The sequence below is a fragment of the Diplotaxodon limnothrissa genome, linkage group LG7 (assembly GCF_057381915.1).
Source record: "Diplotaxodon limnothrissa isolate DT_005_m linkage group LG7, D_limnothrissa_male_GT1.1, whole genome shotgun sequence".
In the NCBI taxonomy this organism is placed as follows: domain Eukaryota; kingdom Metazoa; phylum Chordata; class Actinopteri; order Cichliformes; family Cichlidae; genus Diplotaxodon; species Diplotaxodon limnothrissa.
Window position 1 is genome coordinate 1,414,413 of NC_140602.1, and position 21,784 is coordinate 1,436,196.

General features: G+C 43.2%; 2 protein-coding genes across 2 annotated transcripts in view; both read right to left on the reverse strand.

Moving 5' to 3' along the window:
* Window positions 1–5,818: 5,818 nt before the first annotated feature.
* LOC146627509 (cytochrome P450 2J4-like) lies at window positions 5,819–13,071 on the reverse strand. Its single transcript, XM_085357169.1, has 11 exons — window positions 12,910–13,071; window positions 11,631–11,793; window positions 11,047–11,199; window positions 10,792–10,952; window positions 10,565–10,633; window positions 10,383–10,487; window positions 10,046–10,184; window positions 9,506–9,591; window positions 6,324–6,425; window positions 6,101–6,242; window positions 5,819–6,006 (listed from the first exon to the last, which is right to left on the reverse strand). Exons 1-11 carry the CDS (start codon window positions 13,069–13,071, stop codon window positions 5,819–5,821), a joined length of 1,470 nt encoding a protein of 489 aa, XP_085213295.1.
* A 2,046-nt stretch (window positions 13,072–15,117) lies between these two features.
* The window catches only part of LOC146627510 (cytochrome P450 2F3-like), a 37,720-nt gene continuing 31,053 nt past the window's right edge, over window positions 15,118–21,784 (reverse strand). Inside the window, exons 11-17 of the mRNA XM_085358969.1 lie at window positions 20,759–20,827; window positions 20,557–20,661; window positions 20,192–20,330; window positions 19,468–19,553; window positions 19,040–19,141; window positions 15,508–15,649; window positions 15,118–15,420 (exon numbers count right to left, since the gene is read on the reverse strand). Of these exons, the coding sequence (XP_085215095.1) occupies window positions 15,233–15,420; window positions 15,508–15,649; window positions 19,040–19,141; window positions 19,468–19,553; window positions 20,192–20,330; window positions 20,557–20,661; window positions 20,759–20,827 (831 nt within the window). The 3' untranslated portion in view covers window positions 15,118–15,232. The remainder of the gene's footprint in view (window positions 15,421–15,507; window positions 15,650–19,039; window positions 19,142–19,467; window positions 19,554–20,191; window positions 20,331–20,556; window positions 20,662–20,758; window positions 20,828–21,784) is intronic.

The window sequence follows — 21,784 nt, forward strand, 5'->3', positions numbered from 1 at the left end:
ACATCGTCATCTTCTGGAAGTTTTTCAGCCAGGGGCTCATCATCTTCTGTAATGGTGTAGAGATCATCCTCATCAGATGATTCATCCGAGGAGGAAACATCTTCTACAGAGAGGGTCTTTTCTTTATCCTCATCATTCTCAGCAGCAGGGTCAGCATGCTCTTTTTCATCAGAGGAGTCAGAAGGAGGGGAAGGAGGATCTTCATCGTGCTCTTTTTCATCAGAGGAGTCAGAAGGAGGGGAAGGAGGATCTTCATCGTGCTCTTTTTCATCATTCTCAGCAGGAGGATCATCATGCTCTTTTTCATCATGCTCTTTTTCATCATTCTCAGCAGGAGGATCATCATGCTCTTTTTCATCATTCTCAGCAGGAGGATCATCATGCTCTTTTTCATCATGCTCTTTTTCATCATTCTCAGCAGGAGGATCATCATACTCTTTTTCATCAGAAGGAGAAGGAGGAGGGGGAGGAGGGGGATCTACCTCTCTCCGGCGTCTTTTAGGGGCAACATCTTCCTCTTCCGGAATGGGAAAATCCTCGTTAGCCTCTCCGATAACCATCGCAATCAGCAGCTTCAGCACGGCCCAGTCACCGGAAGTCAGCTTCACAATGCTGCTCGACTCCATCAAGCTCTCTCCTTCATTAAGCTGATAAAGCCAAAGCTCTCCTACCTCATATTTGAATATGTAGCCCCACTTTCCACAGCCCTCAAAAGGCAGAGTCCATTCTCCCCGCAAGTTTCTCGGTGCTGGTATTTGGCTGCGGAACATAAAGACGCTCTTATTTCTCCCTTCTTTCCGCGGAGCGGCGGTTGCTCCGGATCTGTTACTGTAGATGGTGACGGGGGTATCGCTGATAATCGACGAGGACCACTCGCTGCTGCTGCCCCCCATGCTCGAGGGTTCGGGGGAGCAGATTTCTTCGCCGTCCAAGTACACAGGAGCGCTGCTGGGCTGCAGAAGGAAATCCATCTTGCGTCTGTGCCTTAGAAATTGTGACGGACTCCTCCTCTCTGCTTTTATTCTCCTCCCATACCGCAGACCCTCCCTCCCTCTAAAAACTTTTTTCTTTTTTTCCCAACAACAGGTGCCGCGCTTCCGGAGGTTTCCCCCCTCCCTTCTCAGGATGCAATTCGTCACGCTTAGGGGATCAAATTACACACTTCCGGGGGGGAGGGGGGAGGTCAAAAGGTCATGATTAGGGCCATCAATCAAATCGGATCAAATTTTGTCATAAACCGTATGGGAGTATCTCTCTCATGGTCTCGGAAGTGAGACACTGGACTATAGATTCGGCTTGCTCTTCAATGCATCCTGCAAGGTCAACGAGGGACAAAACCAAGAAATAGACGCTCTCAGAATTGCTGTAATGCAACATCGTGTAGCACTGGACATGATCCTGGCTGAGAAAGGAGGATTGTGTATCTTTTTCAACACCATGTGCTGCACCTACATACCAGATAATGTACATTCTTTAAACATGGCTTCAGATTCTAAAGAGACTGCTGATCGGCGTTGGAGTTTTCCTGGTTTTATTTTATTTTATTTGGCTTTTCTTTACTTGTGTTATTCCTTGTTTAAAAGCTGTAATTTCACAGATGATACGTTTATCACTCACAGCATACGCAGATGTACCACAAACCGATGAAGATCATGAAGACTTCTTTCCTATTTGTAAGATGAAGATGACGTGCAACTAATTATGTAGTAACTGAAAATGTGAAAGACAAGTAGTTACTTACTGATGACTTGTACATTTCATTTTTTTTGATCAACAGGAGGGAATGTCAAAGGGAAATTGTTTTTATATAATGTGATCAGCTTCATGAAATGTGCTTTTTATTGATCACTAAGCAATCTACATGTCTACGTGACTTTTCACCTAATAACTTTTGTGATGATGAAGTTATTCAGCTACTAACCGCTTCCTGTTTTCAGAGAACAGTTAGATGTAGAGAAGAGAAACCTCAACTCTTTTCCGAGAACATACAGATGTAGAAAAGGGGAAAACCCGTTGCTCTGAGTGACGTTGTTATTTTTGTACACACACACATGCACACACACATGCACACACATGCACACACACATGCACACACAGAAAAGTATAAATAAAGAACGCAGACAGTGATGAGACGCAGGTCGCAGGTCTTGCGTTCATGAATTAGTAAAGACAACTGCAGTGTTTGTGTTTTCTAACTCAGGTGTCTTAGCTGAAGAACTACGGGTGATTTAAAGAAATCCCCTGTCACAGACACTATCTCTACTTTCAAGATTAGGCTTCAAACTTTCCTTTTTGCTAAAGCATATAGTTAGGGCTGGACCAGGTGACCCTGAATCCTCCCTTAGTTATGCCGCAATAGACGTAGGCTGCCGGGGGATTCCCATAATGCATTGAGTTTTTCCTTTCCAGTCACCTTTCTCACTCACTATGTGTTAACAGACCTCTCTGCATTGAATCATATCTGTTATTAACCTCTGTCTCTCTTCCACAGCATGTCTTTATCCTGTCTTCCTTCTCCCACCCCAACCAATCACAGCAGATGGCCCCGCCCCTCCCTGAGCCTGGTTCTGTTGGAGGTTTCTTCCTGTTAAAAGGGAGTTTTTCCTTCCCACTGTCGCCAAAGTGCTTGCTCATAGGGGGTCATATGATTGTTGGGTTTTTTCTCTGTGTCTTACTTAAGCAGATACAGAGTAGGTGTCTTCCCATAGCATAAATCAGTAAGAGAAGGTACGACCTCTCTCATGACCTTATGATGCGTGTGTATGCCAGAGTGCTCTGGGAGGCACACAGAGTCTTTGCAGACTGCTAAGGATCAAACATCTTATCAACATGCAATCAGTTATGTAACACAAGCCCTTTCACCCATATAGAAAATAATCTTTGCAAATATTGGCTTATAAAGAAAGGAAGGCTCAGAACTGCCAAAGAACTGACTCACAGTATTCACTGGATACAGCCAAGTGTGAAGTGAGTCACACTTGGCTGTATCACAACAATAGTCGCCTCAAGGTGCTTTATATTGTTCAGTAATATTTTTGAATATTCATCAATAATTTAGGTCATTTGAAAAACTGCATGATTCAGCAGTCAGGAATGACTGCGTATCCTCAGTTTAGGTTATTATTTCAAACTGTTGTTGAACAGTAACAGTTGTGCTAAATGGCCAAAGTCTGGCTCTGATGGTCAGTCGCAAAGTGATTATTTCTTTTTAACTTGTGCTAGTAAACAAAAACAACTGATATTCAACTAGTGGAGGCAAATCTGCTGACATAAAGCAGAAGACTGATGTGTTCCCATCGTGGACCAGACCCATCTTCTAACTACACATGTGTTTTTGACACATCTTGAGTGGTTGTGTTGACAAAACCTGTTCAAAGACAGTAAGGCCAAAGGAGAAAGGGTTTAACTCTGTCATTTTTTCTGCTACATGAGACGTCTAAAGGACAACGTTTTGCTGTGACAACACTGCTGCACACACTCAACAACAACAGCAACAGCACCCATGCTGCAGCAGCTGGTACACATTTAATTTGAATGCTTTGATAAGATAAGATAAGATAAGATAAGATAACCTTTATTAGTCCCACACGTGGGAAATTTGTTTTGTCACAGCAGGAAGTGGACAGTGCAAAAGTTATGATGCAAAAATTAGAATACAATAAGAATAAATACAGTACACAGCTGTACAGAATAGAATAAAATAATATACTATATACAGTAGAATAAAATAGAATAAAAATATACAATAAGATAAAAATAGAATACGAATGCTATATACAACTGAGTAAAAATACAACGATGCCAGAAAAGATTATTGCACTTAGTGTTATTGCACATGTGTGGATGTGTGTGTTCAGTTAAAGTCTTTGTTGTGGAGTCTGACAGCAGTGGGGAGGAAAGACCTGCGAAATCTCTCCGTCCCACACCGTGGGTGCCGCAGTCTCCCACTGAAGGAGCTGCTCAGTGCTGTCACAGTCTGCTGCATGGGGTGGGAGACGTTGTCCAACAGGGATGACAGCTTAGCCGCCGTTCTCCTGTCACTCACCACCTCCACTGGGTCCAGAGGGCATCCTAGAACAGAGCTGGCCCTTCGGATCACCCTGTTCAGTCTCTTCCTGTCCCCAGCAGAGATGCTGCCGCCCCAGCAGACCACGCCATAAAAGATAGCAGAAGCCACAACAGAGTCATAGAAGGTCTTCAGGAGTGGGCCCTCCACTCCAAACGACCTGAGTCTCCGCAGCAGGTACAGCCTGCTCTGCCCTTTCCTGTAGAGGGCGTCTGAGTTATGAGTCCAGTCCAGTCTGTTGTTCAGATGAACACCAAGGTACCTGTAGCTGTCCACAGCCTCAATGTCCATACCCTGGATGTTCAGTGGTTGCAGTGGAGAATGCTTGTGCCTGCGGAAGTCTACCACCAGCTCCTTGGTTTTACTGGCGTTGATCTGGAGGTAGTTCAGCTGGCACCAGTCCACAAAGTCTTGAGTCAGTCCTCTGTACTCCTTGTCGTCCCCATCAGTGATGAGGCCGACTATTGCAGAGTCATCAGAGAACTTCTGCAGGAAGCACTGGGTGGAATTGTGGGAGAAGTCTGCAGTGTAGATGGTGAAGAGGAACGGAGCCAGAACCGTTCCCTGTGGGGCCCCCGTACTGCAGACGACCCTGTCCGACACACAGCCCTGAGTCCTCACATACTGTGGTCGGTCGGTGAGGTAGTCCAGGATCCAGGTAGTGAGGTGATGGTCCACTCCAGAGTTCTCCAGCTTGTCCTTCAGAACCGAGGGAAGAATAGTGTTGAAGGCACTGGAGAAATCAAAGAACATGATTCTCACAGTGCTTCCAGCGGTCTCCAGGTGAGCGAGGGAACGATGTAGGAGGTGAATGACGGCATCATCCGCTCCAATGCCAGGCTGGTAGGCAAACTGAAGTGGGTCCAGTGATGAGCTTATTAGGCGCCGAAGCTGAGCCAGGACCAACCGCTCCAGGGTCTTCATCAGGTGGGATGTCAGAGCCACCGGCCTGTAGCTGTTGAGGTCCTTGGGGCGTGAAGTCTTTGGCACTGGTACAACACAGGAGGTTTTCCAGAGCTGTGGGACTCTTCCCAACCTCAGGCTCAGGTTGAAGAGGTGCTCCATCACCCCACACAGATGACAGGTCTCCAAAGCATACCTCCACCATTTCTCAGACCAGTGCTGTTGGTTATCATTCATTGTTTTCTAAAGTGCTTTTAGAGTTTAAAAATGCACCTTTTTAATGAAAAGAGGGATAATGTAAGTGACTGTAGCATTCAGAGTAGTTCGTAGCCTCAGTGATGCTTCCATTTATACTGACTCAGAGTTAGTCAAGAGTTATGAATATTATCTAATATCGAGGAGCTCCAAAACAAAGTTCCTAATGTTTGAGAAAGTGATTTAAAAAGGAGTAAGACAAGTGTGAGTTTGGCATGTTTATCAGAGACTGTCTAGTGTTTTAATACACTTGTTCTTAAAGTTTTAACTGGCATCACCCCGCTAAGAAGCCCAAAGCACGTCTCACTCCACGACCATTTTAATCTAAAAAAAAATCACAGCTGAGTTTTAATAAATACCACTCAACAGATGCTAATCAACTTGTTTTTTTTCTCATCATTCCCTTTGTTACCCACGTCCCACCTGCAGAGGCTCCATGTCCCACAGTTTGAGAATCATTGTGTTAAAAACATCTCAGGGAAATTTTCCCAGCAGAAGCTATTTAAACTACTAAGTACAGCATTCTTCATTAAATAGGTTTTCAAAACTAAGTGGCACTTTTTCTTTCTGCATCTTCCACCTATGCACGCCACTTCAGTGCGCAGTCCTGAGTTGGACCTTCATGTGATAAGGGCTGGGAGTCATAGTGGCTCCAAAGACTGGAGTGAAGTCTGGTTCTCCTGCGTCCTCGGGCCAGATGAACTTAAACTTCCTCAGCAGAGTCACAATCATGAGGAAGAGCTCCATACGAGCCAGACCCTCCCCGAGACACACCCGAGGACCTGAGGCATTGAAAAAGACCACAAAATTATCAAAAACACATTGATTGAACTGGCCATGTCTGTGCTGTTACTCAGCGTGTTTGTGCTCATGTACCTGCAGAGAAAGGCATGAAGGCCTCTGGTTTAACAAACTCTCCTTTGTCATCGAGGAAGTTTTCAGGGTTGAATTCATGAGGGAATTTCCACTGTCCCTCCTCGCTGAGCACTGAGGTCAGATTCTCGATGATCATTGTTCCCTGAGGACGAAATCAACCTCAAAACCATTAAGGATGCTCGTCACTTTATTGCCTCTACCTATTTAACCAGTTGGCCCTTACCTTGGGAATGGAATAACCCATCAGCTCTGTGTCTTTAGTGGTGCAGTGGAAGACACTGAGAGGAACAGTGTTGGCAACTCTCTGTATCTCGTGAATCACAGCCTGGATGAAGAGAAGACATTTTCTGTGCTTTATCTGACTGAGCAATTTTTAAGTACTTTGACATAAAAACACAACAGAAATTCAAGGCTGCAGACGTGGGGACCTCTCCCTATAAGCCACAGACAGGATGCAGTATTAATGAGATCATTTCAGCTGATGTAACCTTAAGAAATATTCAGACAGGGTCACGTGGACTATCACATGCCTTTGGCAGTGCCAGGAAATCTAATCCTATCTAATCTTCACAGTCATGTGATGAAACACTCCTGCCATCACATGAGCGTTGGGCGTAACCCACAACATGTTCAGACATGCAGGCCCTTCATGCAGCCAGAGCTGCATGTTATTGTGTTTGTAAGCCAGGGGTTTGTTAGGGAAAGGGTGTTCCTAACATCCTTCCTACCTATCCTGGTAGTTCCTAACTACAGTCTGTAACCAGGACATTATGCAAAACAAGCTTTTAAATTACAATATAATTCTTTCAAAGTAGGCAAACACGACCCTGATGGTTGAGTGCGTATGTTTCTTATAAAATCAGTGGGTTCCTGTGGCTCAGCAGGTAGAGCAGTATGTGTGAATGTTAATAAGGAAGCACGTAAAACGACAGAAAAAAGTGTGAATGGGTGAATGTGGCATGTGGTGCTCCACGAGAGCAGAAAAGCGCTGTATAAGAACCAGCCCATTTACCATGTTAGGCTTCCTAAATATTCTGGAGCATGAACCTGACACTCAATGTTTGTGACAGCGCACGACGACAGAGAGGCTACTCTCCCTGTTAGCTGACACTGCTGTGGACCATCAGTCTAATGTTCTGCTTTAAATAAACAGTTACCTGATGTGGAAACATAAAACTTCTTAGTCAACGTCATCACACAGCAGCCTTACTAGATTTTATGCATTAAGATACAGAGGTGTGGACTCGAGTCACATGACTTGGACTCGAGTCAGACTCGAGTCATTAATTTTATGACTTTAGACTTGACTTGAAAAAATGTTCTAAGACTTGTGACTTGACTTGGACTTTTACACCAATGACTTGGGACTTGAATTGGACTTGAACCGGTTTACTTGAAAAGACTTGATATTTTACCCCAAATATAAAATTTAACACGCATATTATATAGAGATTGAAAATGTAACGTCATTCACGGGTAGAACCGCAAAGGATTCTGGGAACTCGTGGCAAGCGGTACTAGCGCACGCAGGCTTTCAATTAAAATCAGTTATACAGCGATAAAAATAAACACAAAAATGTCAAGAAGCTGTTGTATTATTAACTGCAATAGCCGGTCGCATGACAGCCACGGGAAGCCGACGGGTAAAGAGATCGGTTGTTATCGGATTACGTCGTTGAAGAGAAATTGTTCGAGCCATGTTTCCGAAGTAATAAAGAGGCGACTGGATTGCAGCCATTCAAAGACCAATTATAACGTCCCAGAACCCTCCAGCTCACAGGTTAGTCTGCTCCAAGCATTTCCACAGAGGTCAGTCTGCTGTTGTAGTTAATGCGTCATTTTTCTTAACATAATTGGTGATATAGGTTACAAGCAAGTCTGGCGCTGAACAGAAATTGTCGTGCTATGCTCCTTTGTTTATTGTGCATAAATAGTGAATTGTCCTGACACAATATTGCGTTTCGCTTCTGTTATTATGGTACATTGACAAAAACATATACTTTTATTCACAGGATAAAACAGTTGTTTTGTATCACTAATTGCCCAGTGCGATTACAGCATACAATATTATTGTCACTGCTACATTTCTGTGATGCTACCAGAAATTATTTCCACTGCTAATTAATTACCGTTGAGCTCAAAGGTCCTATTAATAAACGGTTAACGAATGTGTATTTATGACGACGATTTGTGAGACTGTTAAACTTATGATACGTACGATGGTCTTTCGTTCTACACGGTGCATTTCAAGGTCCTGCACCCATCCGTCGGTAAACTGTACCTGGGCTTGTTGCAGTGACCTGAAGTTACTAAACTTCATGAGTGTATGCACTCACTCCAAGAACCGTATGATTATAAATATGCATATAAATATGCTACGATGAGATAGCTGACTTCATCTAACTAGCAAATGTTGTCCAGGCTACGTTGGTGATGCAGTTTTTTTTTTAAATGATATTTTAAAAAAAATATCATTTATTTATGTATGATATTTTTGTCATGCGATTTTAAAGCCGGTCCTACAAGCGCATCCAAGAATAACGTGCAGCTTATCTCAGAACTGTCGGTGAAAATTATTCTTGGAGCTAGGTTTAATTGAGCTGCATTTTAAAGAGGTGCAATTTCACAATTTGTGTATATTTTCTAAGTTCACTATTTTGTCATGTGTTGAGAAAAACACAGATTTTAAAATTACATGGTCTAATATTTACATTTAGCATAACTGCAACATGCTTTTTTTCGTTTTTTTTTTTTAAGACTCGAAAGGACTTGAAATTCAAAGTTTCAGACTTGTGACTTTACTTGGACTTTTACACCAGTGACTTGAGACTCGACTCTGACTTGCCTGACATTACTTGAGACTTGAGGATAAAGACTTGAGACTTACTTGAGACTTGCAAAACAATGACTTGGTCCCACCTCTGTTAAGATAAAACACGTTTGTTTCATGACTAATGAAAACATTCAAACATCATAGTTCACAGTGTGGAAAAAGGTCATGATGATTCTGCAGTAGGATTTCGACATGAAACACTCTTTTTATTATGAGTAGACCAGTTCCAGTCAAACCAGTCCTTTCTACAACAATGGAGGCTCCACGGTTTCCTGAAAAGAAGCTGTTTAAATGCATCACCTAATGTTATTAATGATGACCAAAACTGGTCTGAGTTTTTGTGTCTGTTGCCAATATAAACCAACATAAACTGTTTTGAGAAATGAGGAGATTCAGGCTGATATTTATTCTGTTTTCCACCTACTGCTTGTCCTGGAGCTATCGTCTTATTGTGGACCCTGTGCATGTGTGTGTTCTCTCTTTATGATTACCTGTAGGACTCGCTATGCTGTGTAACAATGCCTGCTAAATAAAAGGCAATTATAAGTAGAAATCTCTCTGATATACAGTACCTGTATGTAAGGCATCTCATGTCTGTCCTCAAAACTGGCCCGATACTTCCCTCCCAACACGTCGTCTATCTCCTGCTGGCATCTTTCTGTGCAGGAGGGATTACACCACACATTAAATTCCACATTTCAGATATCTGTAGGTGAGACAAAGGAAGACTACACACAAGTAATGTAACACTAAAGCATTAGGCCCGTAGAGATGGAACCTTCTGTATTCATTCAATTTGTCTTCAACCTTTAAGATGAGATGATATTAGTCATATCAAACACCACATCCACACCTAATCTAATACAAATAATTTGTACCGGTAAGGAATTGAGTTGAGTGGGACTCTCCTTTGTTAAGTTAATATAACGAGCATATAGAATATAGCATGCTGGGACGGGCATGGCCCCTTTTGTTGCTATCGGGTGTGGCTCAGACTAGATTGTATTATGTGAAGGCTGAAGTACAAGTGAACACCTGGAAAACCTCGAGCAGGACCACAGACACCAATGACAAATAACCATAATATGTCTTATTTACATGTGCAGGTTTACCTTGGATGTGCGGGTAGTTCATCAGGTAAAGGAAAGCAGTAAGGAGGGTGTTGGAGGTGGTGTCAGTCCCAGCAAGGTGAAGATCTAAAGCATTCATAATGAGCCACTCCTCTGAGAATGAAGACCCATCATCGCCTCTCTAAAAGGAGGGGAATAATAGATAGAATGATAGAAATGCCTTCAGCTCTTTACATTTGAAACAGAATTTTTAACCATCTTGTGAACTAAAACTATACAAATATCTCCTTTTGGAAAAGTGTAGGTTGAATAAAGTCAAATCATTTTTATATTTTGCATACTCAAATTAGAGCAGATCTGTTTCTTTTCACACTCACACCTTCTCCAGTTCCTCCAGATAGCAGTCAATAAAATCTCGTGGCTCTCCAGGAACTCTGGTCTTCTTGTGCTCATTGATCAAACCAATTGCAATTTTCTTTGAAGTCTAAAAAGCAAACGTAGTCACTCAAAGTTTGAACAAATTTTACTTCTTCCTGCTGGTAAAGTGAAAATTGAAATTACCTCTAAATTCTCAAAGGACTTTTGGAAGGGCAGTGGCAGGTTACGAATTATGGGAAAAGTGTCATAGAGCTGAAAGGAAAGATAAGAGAGTTAAATGAGAGTGGGGGGGATGAACACAGAACTTCTGCATCTTAGTTTTGGTATCAGTGGAATTGTCGCCGTAAAACTTCAGCCACGACAGGATTCCTAAGTAAGCACGATTACATGGGAAACATGCTTTTACTCACCATAGCCCACGGTCCATTGGCCATCTTGGTATTCTCAGTGAAGCACTGAACAATCTGTTTGATTAGCGCATCATCATATTCGTAGCGTGTAGAAAACAGGACCTGGCAGATGATGTTGGAGGCCGCATTGTGAAACATAACTTGAGGACTCATGGTTTTACCTGTAGAAGAGATTATTCAGCAGAACAGAATTTTACAGGAATGCAAAGGAAACAACAGCAAATGCAACGTGGTTGTGGTCACAGACGGACCTACCAACACTGTCTTCCAAGGTTCTAACGATGTATTTTATCTCTTCATGAATCCTGTCCTCCATCGAGTTCTTCCCCAGACCAAAGTTCCTCAAAGTCATCAAAGAAAAGCGACGATGTTCCCTCCAACTAGAGCCGTAATCGACCAAAATTACTCCTAAAACAGATTTATCAGCACAAAGGGAAACAAGATCATTTACTTTCTGGACTGTGTCATCTTTTATTACGTTCCACATTCATTAAAAGAACTCTATTGTTTACATGGATCGTTCACATGGTCCAGCATGAGTGCTGCACCGTTGTGATGAAGAGGAGTATTCTACAAAGAGATAACAGCAAAAGGTGAATTTTCCTAACCCATGTTGTCCCTGCGTGCTTATCTCAAACTGGGTGTTTTTCCTCATGCATGCAGTAAATAATAATGCACTAAAACTTGAAACCATAGAATCCAGTATATGCTAACGTATATACTGGATTTTTTAGTTTGTTTTGTTTTATTTATTTAATTTTTCGTTTTGCTGTTTTGGGTACTGATGGTAAAATGTGTGTGAACACAGTGTATCATGTGCTAGATAACATCTGTTCTACCTTTCCTTTTGGTGACATCATTAACAAACAAGTCTTGGGGTCGTCCAGCAAAATCAGCAGCCTTAGTCACCATCGCCTCCTTTACGGCCTTCAGCCCATTGATGACTACAGCTGGTTTCTGGCCAATGTAAATACTGTAGACATCTCCATAAGACTTCCTCAGCTGGGAGGGAACAAAATGACATGGCAGTTTTTGAAATTTATGAACCAGATACTCAGGTGGACATTTCCCTCCAACACGGTTAAACATTTCTGTCCAGTAATTTCAGTTATTCTGTGGAGAGAAAAAAGCATCAAATGAACTAATCCTGAACATTTCATGGAGGGATACAGAGGAAGCCCACATATTTACAGTGGGACATGCTTACATTTGTGGATCTGTGCAAAGTTGGCAGCGTGAGATTTGTCTCAAGACTCCACGTGACGACGTGACTGATCAGATGATTCGTGCACGTGCATTGCAGGTTTTCTAAGCAAGTGAGAGTGAAGTAACGTGTAGTTTTAGAAATATGTGTATGCACAAACAGCTTTTTGAAGGAGAATGTTATCCAATTCCTGAAGCTGAAATTAATAAATTAAGTTATAAATCAGTTATTATACATCTGTATTTATTCAGGTCTGGGCATACACATTTGTAAAATAGTTTGACATGGTGTAAAATTGCTTTGTATTTGTGTGTGGATAGAAGCACGCATTACACACTGCACACATTTATTAACTTTACGCTTGCAGAGCATGCCATATGCATTTGTTAAAGACACATTTCTCTCTGTAGTTTGATGACCTGCAGCGAAACAAAAAACGATATACAGCATAAGCAAACGTTAGCAGCGATGAGACCAAAGGACTTCAGTGTTTCATTTTGTAAGATGTTGATGTTGGTCAGTTTTAAAAACGGAGCACAGTGTGTCTGATTTGTAGAGATGCATGTGGTTCTTTTCTCATGTAGCACTGTCACATGACATTTCTTAAACGATAAGCTGAACATTGATCCATATACAGTGATGATTGCAGGGGGTTTAAACTATGCTAAACTATCTTGTAATCACATAAGGAGCTCACTATAGTGTAAGAACTTTGGATTTTAAAGGTGTTTCCTTTTACAGCCACAAGCATTGGTATTGTCTTTAACAGCACAGTCAGGAAAAGCACACTAATGTTTTAGTAGCTAAACATTTAGACCCATTTAGTACTAATAATAGTAAATCCATCAATAGGATAAAAAAAAATATTATAAAACATTATGGACATTTTTATTTTATTGAATGTTTTTTCTTACCTTCTCAAAGTCCTTTAAGGGGTTCTCCAAACTCAACTGCAAAGTGTTCCCCACCAGGGGAAGGCCTGGGGGGCCTGGTGGGAAGTTCTTCGGCCTCTTGGATTTGAGTTGAAGAATAAGAAATAAAAGGCAGAGGCATAGCAGTGCAATTGAAACAAACATGGTGAGACGATTTGGACTGCACTATGAAAAAGCGTTAGTTATTACTGATCTCTGGCTCTCTTCCACAGCATTGACTTGAAATGAGAGGAGTAGCTGGCAGACCCACATTTAAATATGTAGCGCAGCCGGCCCTCTTCTACCTACACACCTTGAGATTTGTGTGAAGGGTGAAACACAGCGTGATAAAAACAGAGCACATTGCTCCACCACCTTTAGCGTAATGTGACAGGCTACTGTACAGCGGTATCAGATTTCCTTAGATATCGCATAGTGTCAGGCATTTTTCTGTGTTTCATTTTCTTCCATTGTTAATAAAACACATTTGAATACGAGGATCCTCATTTCTATGTGAAGAAGAACGTGGAAGTAAACTGGGTAAACTGACTAATCTACAAGAATTTGCTGTGACTTGTAAAGATCTGAAAGAAAAGAGTGAAAGAGTCAGAATTTCCAGGTAAAAACTGAGCTGAACATGCTCAAACAGCAGGAAACCCTCACATAAGATCATAAACTAAATAAACTTTAATATTAAGATACAAAGAGACAAAGCGTAAACAAGATTTAGATAAAAAGACCTGCTTCTGTATTTTATAAATGTGTAACATACGTGTGGTTCTTATGTAGCACTGGCAGCAATGATTGCACAGCTGTGATATGGAAAAACTAAAATCATAAAATGAAAATGTATCCATGTACAACGATCACTCTAATGGCTGTAAAACATCAGTCGGCTATTTTCAAACTCTTCTTTGAGAAAAAGAATGAAAAAAGAAAACACTCCATTTGTGTGAGTTGAAAGGCCTGTTGGATCATTGAACTGTACAGGTGCTGAACTCTATACAGACAGCACATTACGTAATCAGCTAAGTAGCAAAGGGCCAGCTGCTGCTGAGCAACCAACCTTGTTTTATTGCAAGGATTTTGTAAGGTAGATGAGTCAGAGCAATGGTAAAAGTTACTGTTGCTTTGCAACAAAATCTTCACCTAGCTGCTCTTGCTAATGCTGCTAGCATTATGGAAACATTAAGGCTAGCAGAGTTACTGAAGTCCATTACATCAAGACTAAAAGAATCTTGTTAATGTTTGCAAGTGCTGCACTGCAGGGAGGACTTTATCGTGAAAGCGTGGCTATAAAAGTCTAAGAATACAAAACATGCAGTTGGATCAAGTTGAGGATGTGCATTTCTTAAATAAGGGTTGTATAGGAATTTCTTTTACTTATGTATTAATCACATTATTTTATTGTATGATACCTTGGTGCCACTGGATTCTAACAAGTCTCACACTCATACATTAAGACAAATGGTGGGGGTGTAGTAAGGAAGTTGGGGGAAGCAGACCACTCCACAGGAAGTCTTTTGTCTCTTTGAGGACTCTGGGAGGTAGCAAGGGAGTGCGAACCTTAAAGTGTGAAACAGCTGTGCACTGCCTTTGTTCCTGAAGAAGGTATTTAACTGAGAGCCATGCTAGGCTCAGGGAGACTCTGCTGACCGTCTGCCCCGCGGACATGTAGGCTCTCCACAAGCTTGGTTTTCTGTTCTTTGTGTGTTTGGATTAAAGAATGTTAGCTACCGCTCACCGCTCGTCTGCAGGCTTTATTTAAGGGAAAACTTCCACAACAGGGTTTCAGTAGATTTAATGCAAGTTCAAATCTTCAATGTTTCACGTTTGAAGTTTGAAATAATCAAATTTTAATACTTTTTATGATCCTGTAAGTGTCTGATATTGAGTTTAAAGAGATTCTTTGAGAAATTCTTCGAGGCCTTTAAAGATCATAATGATCATGGTCTGGTACTAATAACTGACCAAAGCTCAGTTATATTGTGGTAAATAGACCAAGATTAAAAACAACTTAGTGAAAAGCCAAATCAAATGTAACTAAGAAAATGACTGAGGTGAAAAGTTTGTTTGAAGTTTTATGTTGTTGGGCCAGAAACAATCTTTAATCTATTTATGGAGTCATGAGCTAACAAATAAAGAACAGCCTGAAAATAAAAGAAGCTGATTCAAACTGCGGAAAGTGAAATACAAGAAACAAATGTGAGTTTCATACGTTTATTTCATATTTCACCAATGCAGTAGAAATAAGAAATGGATAAAAGTTTCCCAGATAACTTCCGACCAGGACCAACTGCTAGTTAATGTCCATCTGCACACCGCCTCACTGCGGCGTTCTGAGTTGGACTTTCATGCGGTAAGGTTTGGGAGTCAGAGTGACCCCATAGACTGGAGTGAAGTCTGGTTCTCCTGCGTCCTCGGGCCAGATGAACTTGAACTTCCTCAGCAGAGTCACCATGATGAGGAAGAGCTCCATGCGAGCCAGACCCTCTCCGAGACACACCCGAGGACCTGAGACGTTGAAAAAAATACCTCAGTATCATCTACGACAGAAGATTTAATCATCTATGTCGGTATGTGAATCGTGTCTTCATGTACCTGCAGAGAAAGGCATGAAGGCCTCTGGTTTAACAAACTCTCCTTTGTCATCGAGGAAGTTTTCAGGGTTGAATTCATGAGGGAATTTCCACTGTCCCTCCTCGCTGAGCACTGAGGTCAGATTCTCGATGATCATTGTTCCCTGAGGACGAAATCAACCTCAAAACCATTAAGGATGCTCGTCACTTTCTCTGTTGCCAAAAACTATTTAACCAGTTCAGAATCAGAATGGGTTTATTGCCAGATGTTGAGGTTTACAACATTAGGAAATTGCTGCGGTGCTTCAGTGCAGACAATAAGAATTAAAGTGCTATGTAGAAAGAAAGATATGTGCATGAGATATACATGAGATATATATACATGAGAATAAGAATTATGAGTGCTACGTAGAAAGATATATACATGAGTGCAGGTGGTGATCAGTGCCAAACATGAAATGATGCAGTGACACAGCGTAGGGTCATGTGTTAGTGGCGGGGACAGTCATGTGGTTATTGTTCATGTGTCCAACAGCAGAGGGGAAGAAACTGTTCTTGTGGCGAGAGGTTCTGGTGCGAATGGACCGGAGCCTCCTGCCTGAGGGGAGCAGGTCAAAAAGAGTGTGTCCAGGGTGAGAAGGGTCAGCTGAGATCCGGGCTGCACACCGCAGTGTCCTGGAGGTGTACAGGTCCTGCAGAGATGGGAGTCTGCAGCCAATCACCTTCTCAGCAGAGCGCACAACACGCTGCAGTCTCTGTTTGTCCCTGATAGTGGCTCCAGCGTACCACACGGTGATGGAGGAGGTGAGGATGGACTCGATGATTGCAGTGTAGAACTGCATCATCGTCCGTGTTGGCAGGTTGAATTTCTTCAGCTGCCTCAGGAAGTACATCCTCTGCTGGGCTTTCTTGATGACGGAGGTGATGGTGGGCTCCCACTTCAGGTCCTGGGTGATGGTGGTACCCAGGAAGCGGAATGAGTCCACAGAGGTGATGGGGGTGTCAGTCAGGATGATGGGGGGGAGTGGGGCTGTGTGCTTCCTGAAGTCCACAATAATCTCCACTGTCTTCTGGGCATTCAGCACCAGGTTGTTGTGGCTGCACCAAGACACCAGACGTTCAACCTCCCTCCTGTAGGCAGACTCGTCCCCGTCCGAGATGAGCCCAATGACGGTGGTGTCATCTGCGAACTTGATTAGCTTGACAGACTGGTGGGTGGAGGTGCAGCAGTTGGTGTACAGGGAGAAGAGCAGAGGAGAAAGAACACAGCCCTGAGGGGAGCCGGTGCTGATGGTCCGGGAGTCCGAGACATTCTTTCCCAGCCTCACGTGCTGCTTCCTGTCCGTCAGGAAGTCAGTGATCCACCGGCAGATGGGATCAGGCACATTCATCTGGGAAAGCTTGCCTCGGAGATGGTCTGGAAGGATGGTGTTGAAGGCAGAGCTGAAGTCCACAAACAGGATCCTGGCATAGGTTCCTGGGGAGTCCAGATGCTGCAGGATGAAGTGTAGGGCCATGTTGATGGCGTCGTCTACAGACCTGTTGGCTCTATATGCAAACTGCAGGGGGTCCAGGAGGGGGGCCGTGAGGGTCTTGAGATGGGAGAGAACTAGGCGCTCAAATGACTTCATGACCACAGATGTCAGAGCCACGGGTCTGTAGTCATTTAGTCCAGTGATCCTAGGTTTCTTGGGGACAGGGATTATGGTAGAGGACTTGAAGCAGGCAGGCACATGACATGCCTGCAGTGAGGAGTTGAAGATGCCAGAAAACACTGGGGCCAGCTCGTTTGCACAGTGTCTGAGGGTGGCAGGAGACACACCGTCTGGGCCGGGAGCTTTCCGAGCATTCAGACTCCTAAACTGCTTCCTCACATCTGCTTCATGAATATGAAGAGTTGTGGTCGGAGGAGGTGGTGTGAAATCCTCTTTTGTGTGGGGTGAGGGGGCGGGTGTTGCAGGTGAACAGTTTGAAGGTGGTGATGGCTCTATGGAGGGGGGAGAGGTGGGGGAATGAGTGTCCAAAGTGCCTCTATTGTTGGGGTCGTTGGAGGTGTGAAGGCTGCCTGATGGCTCGTCAAAACGGCAGTAGAAGTCGTTAAGGGTGTTGGCCAAGAGCAAGTCGTCAGTGGAGTGGGGGGTTTTAGGCTTGTAGTTTGTAATATTCCTAAAACCTTTCCACACAGAGGCCGAGTCATTCTCTGAGATCTGCTGCTGCATCTTCTCAGAGTGCTGATGTTTGGCAATGTCCACTTCTTTAGTGAACCTGTACTTGGCCTCTCTGTAGCAGTCCCTGTCTCCGCTTCTGAACGCCTTACTCTTTTCCAGCCACAGCTTTTTGAGTTTAGGAGTAAACCAGGGTTTGTCATTGTTATAACTCACCCTGGTGCGTGATGGCACGATGCTGTCCTCACAGAAGTGGATATAGGAGGTGACAGTGTCCGTAAACTCGTCCAAGCTGTTAGAAGCAGCCTTCATTGTGTCCCAGTCTGTGGTCTCCAAACACGTGCGAAGCTCCTCCACAGCCTCGTTGCTCCACAGTTTTTTGGTCCTCACGACAGGTTTGGAGAGCTTCAGCCTCTGTCTGTACGTGGGGATCAGGTGGATCATGACGTGGTCAGAAAGTCCGAGTGAAGCGCGCGGCACCGCGCGATAGGCCCCGCTGATCGTGCTGTAGCAGTGGTCCAATGTCCTCTCCTCTCTGGTCGGGCATTTAATATACTGCTTGTATTTCGGAAGCTCATGGCTCAGATTGGCTTTGTTAAAGTCCCCAAGAGCAATGATGAGAGAGTCCGGGAATGTCCGCTCCGTGTGGAGAATCTGCTCTGCGAGTGCGCACTGAGCTGCTTGCGCATCCGCGTCTGGCGGGATGTAAACAGTGGCCAGGATGAATGAAGCAAACTCCCGCGGAGAATAAAACGGTTTGCAGTGAATAAAAAGATATTCCAGAGAGGGAGAGCAGTGCTGAGCAATCACTGTTACATCTGTGCACCAGCCACTATTGATGTAGAAGCAGACACCTCCACCTTTGGTTTTACCGGAGAGAGCGGCCTGCCGGTCCGCGTGCAGCAGATGAAAGCCCTCCAGCTTGAGTGCGCAGTCCGGGATGTCCTCACTGAGCCACGACTCCGTAAAACATAAGACACAGGAGGAGGCAAAGTCTCTGTTCATGCTTCTCATCAGGGCCAGTTCGTCTATCTTATTCCAGAGTGAGCGTACATTAGAAAGGAAGATCCCAGGAAGGGCCGTTCTCAGTCCGCGTCTCCTCAAACGCACGAGTACGCCGGCTCGCTTACCTCTCTTTCGACGTCTCACTTTCCTGATCAGAGTCAGCAGTAAATCTGCCGCAGATGCGACAAATATTGGAAATAAATCCACAGGCGTTGTAGTCCTGCAGTTAAGGAGCTCTTCTCTGGTGTAAGAGTATCCAGAGGAGTGCCCAGACACAGAAGAAATGCACAAAAACAAGACAAAAGTAACGCACTGAAGCACCAGGGCATCCATACGCGGCGCCATCTTGGTTAATGGTTAATATGGTTAATAGTTGGCCCTTACCTTGGGAATGGAATAACCCATCAGCTCTGTGTCTTTAGTGGTGCAGTGGAAGACACTGAGAGGAACAGTGTTGGCAACTCTCTGTATCTCATGAATCACAGCCTGGATGAAGAGAAGACATTTCTTTGACTTAGAGCAGAATACATGCATGCTGTCAAATTCAGCCACAAAAACAATGCATATATACTTTGAGCAATATTTTGATGAATAATCCAGTGGATCTGCAGTTCCACAGAGCAGCTGTTTGTTGACAGTCTGTGCTTTGGTTTGAGAGTCTCTGAGAAGAATCGACACAGCTACAAATAGAGTTACCGTTTCACTTTTACTCATTTATAAATTAATTCTAAACTTTACATGGCTTTGTGTCACCATCTAACAAACACGGCACTCACAACCAAACACCTTAGATGTAAGTAAAAAAAAAATACCTGCATGTAGGGCATCTTGTGTCTGTCCTCAAAACTGGCCTGATCTTTCCCTTCCAGCACTCGGTCTATCTCCTCCTGACATTGTTCTGTTAGAACAGGACAACACAAACACTTTGCAGTACACCATAACCAGTGATATAACTATGATTTTAGAAAAGTAACTTCGTAGGCATACAACATTTGATATACACTATATGGACTAGTATTTGACCACAATGCTTAATATTTGAATTCAGGTGTTTTCAGTGTCTTTGCCACAGATGTAACAAATTAAGCACGTAGCCATGCAATGTGCCTTTACGAACATCTGTGAAAGAATGAGTTGTTACACAGAGCACAGTGAATCAGAGTGTGGTACTCCAATCAACTGAAGTCAGCCACAAAGTGACAGACCATATTAAGTTACAGTGGGTTTGCTGCATGCGGAGGCACACGGTGCATTAAACTTGCTAATGCTCTGCTGAATCAATGACAATGCAGAGCAGTCCTCCTCTGGCATTAAAAATATACATCGGCAGCTTCGTGACATGGGTTTCCATGGACGAGCCTGTAGGTGTACTGTGTATGCAGTCCAGTATATTGGACCTAAACATCAACAAATCATTTGCAAAAATGGCTGTTTTACATTAAGGGCCTTAGTATACAGCACAGCAGTGTGCATGACTTTATGGTACAAGAGAACAAGAGCTGATAACAAAAAGCCAAGTCATATGTGCAGGTTTACCTTGTATGTGTGGGTAGTTCACAAGATAAAGAAAACCAGTAAGCAGGGTGTTGGATGTAGTGTCAGTCCCAGCAAAGTAAAGATCCAAGGTGAACCTAAGGAGCTGCGTTTCTGAAAATGAAGACCCATCGTTGCCTCTCTAAGAAAAAGTTATAAATGGAAAAGAAAGTGACAGACACGGTACGAGAGACGGAACGGTCACAGCCACACGTATGTTCACCTTTCTGCATTAAAACTATGAATCTCTTTTTAAAGAGTTGTGTTAGAATGAATTCAAATTGATTAGTTTTTAATTCATTAAACTGCAGCCTGTATTTATATAAATTCTAATATATGACATTGTAAACTGTTCCTTTTACACACACCTTTTCCAGTTCATCCAAATAGCAGTCAATAAAGTCGCGCGCCTCTCCCGGGACTCTGGTCTTCTTGTGCTCCCTCACAAAATCAGCTACAAGATTTTCTAAAGCCTAAAAAATACAAGGGACTCTTCATTTCTTACAATTTGCTTTCAACAAATAAAGTACATAGAGTATGTCCTTGTAGTTAGTGTTTTCGTTGTATTACCTCAGCATTGTTGAAGACCTTCCTGAAAGGCAGCGGCAGGTAACGAATTAAAGGAAGAGAGTCATACAGCTGTAAATAAAGAGAAGTCTTCAGTTTTCCTTTGAGCTTCAGTTGTACCTGATAAATAAAAGATCCTCAGTATTTCGAACCACTAAAAAGGACTTCTCTGTTCTACGTCTCCTTATGTCCAGTGCTTCCTTCTCTTACTGTCATGGTTGCAGCTTTTTCGCCTCAGAGTTTTTGAATAGCTTTAGAGTGTTTTGGATGAACTGTCAGTGTTGTTTTTGTTTTTTCAGTTTGGAGTTTGATTATTTGTGTCAGGGCTCTGTGTGCGGGCAGGTGGAGATGTGGATCCAAGTGCAGGACTCTCAGGCGGAAATATAACTGAAAACCACAGCTTTATTGCTGGCACCAACAAAACATAAACCAAACATGAAAACACTAACTGGAACACACAGGCAGGATCTGAGGGTACGACACGACACTGAGCACAGGAAAACACAGGGCTAATATACACAGGGTGGTAATCAGCGAATGGGCAACAGGAGGGAGGGATCAGGGTTAACGAGACGGGGGGAACCAAGCTGCACACACTAACATAAGACAAAGACTTTCACAATAAAACAGGACACATGAATTACTAAACAAGCATGCAGACTTTACACTGAGAGACAGAGAGAGACTGACACATGGAACCTGAACTAAACTAAACGTGAGATATAACTGAGAACAAATCCTTAAGCACAGATAAACAGAAACAAGAAATAATCATCATCACTACGAGAATAAGAAAACAATCCATGAAGCAGAATTAAACCAAAATATAATAAACTCAAAATACTGGGTCCAACGGACCCAGAACCGTGACAGTACCCCCCCTCTAAGGGCTGGCTCCCGACAGCCCTAAACAAAAAAGCACAAAGCACCAGGCCAGGGTGGGCAGAGGGGGTCCAGGATGGAGGGCCAGAAACCAAGCAAAAAACAAGGAGCAAGAGTCCACGAAAAGTTCAGGGGACCGACCGTGCA

Excerpts from the sequence above, each read along its gene's own strand:
- LOC146627509 (XM_085357169.1), bottom strand. The coding sequence starts at position 13,071 with ATGTTTGTTTCAATTGCACTGCTATGCCTCTGCCTTTTATTTCTTATT. Across the intron at positions 6,426-9,505 it reads ATGAGATGCCTTACATACAG|GCTGTGATTCACGAGATACA; the intron begins GTACTGTATATC and ends CTCTTCATCCAG. Across the intron at positions 6,007-6,100 it reads CTTCATGCCTTTCTCTGCAG|GTCCTCGGGTGTGTCTCGGG; the intron begins GTACATGAGCAC and ends TCAATGCCTCAG.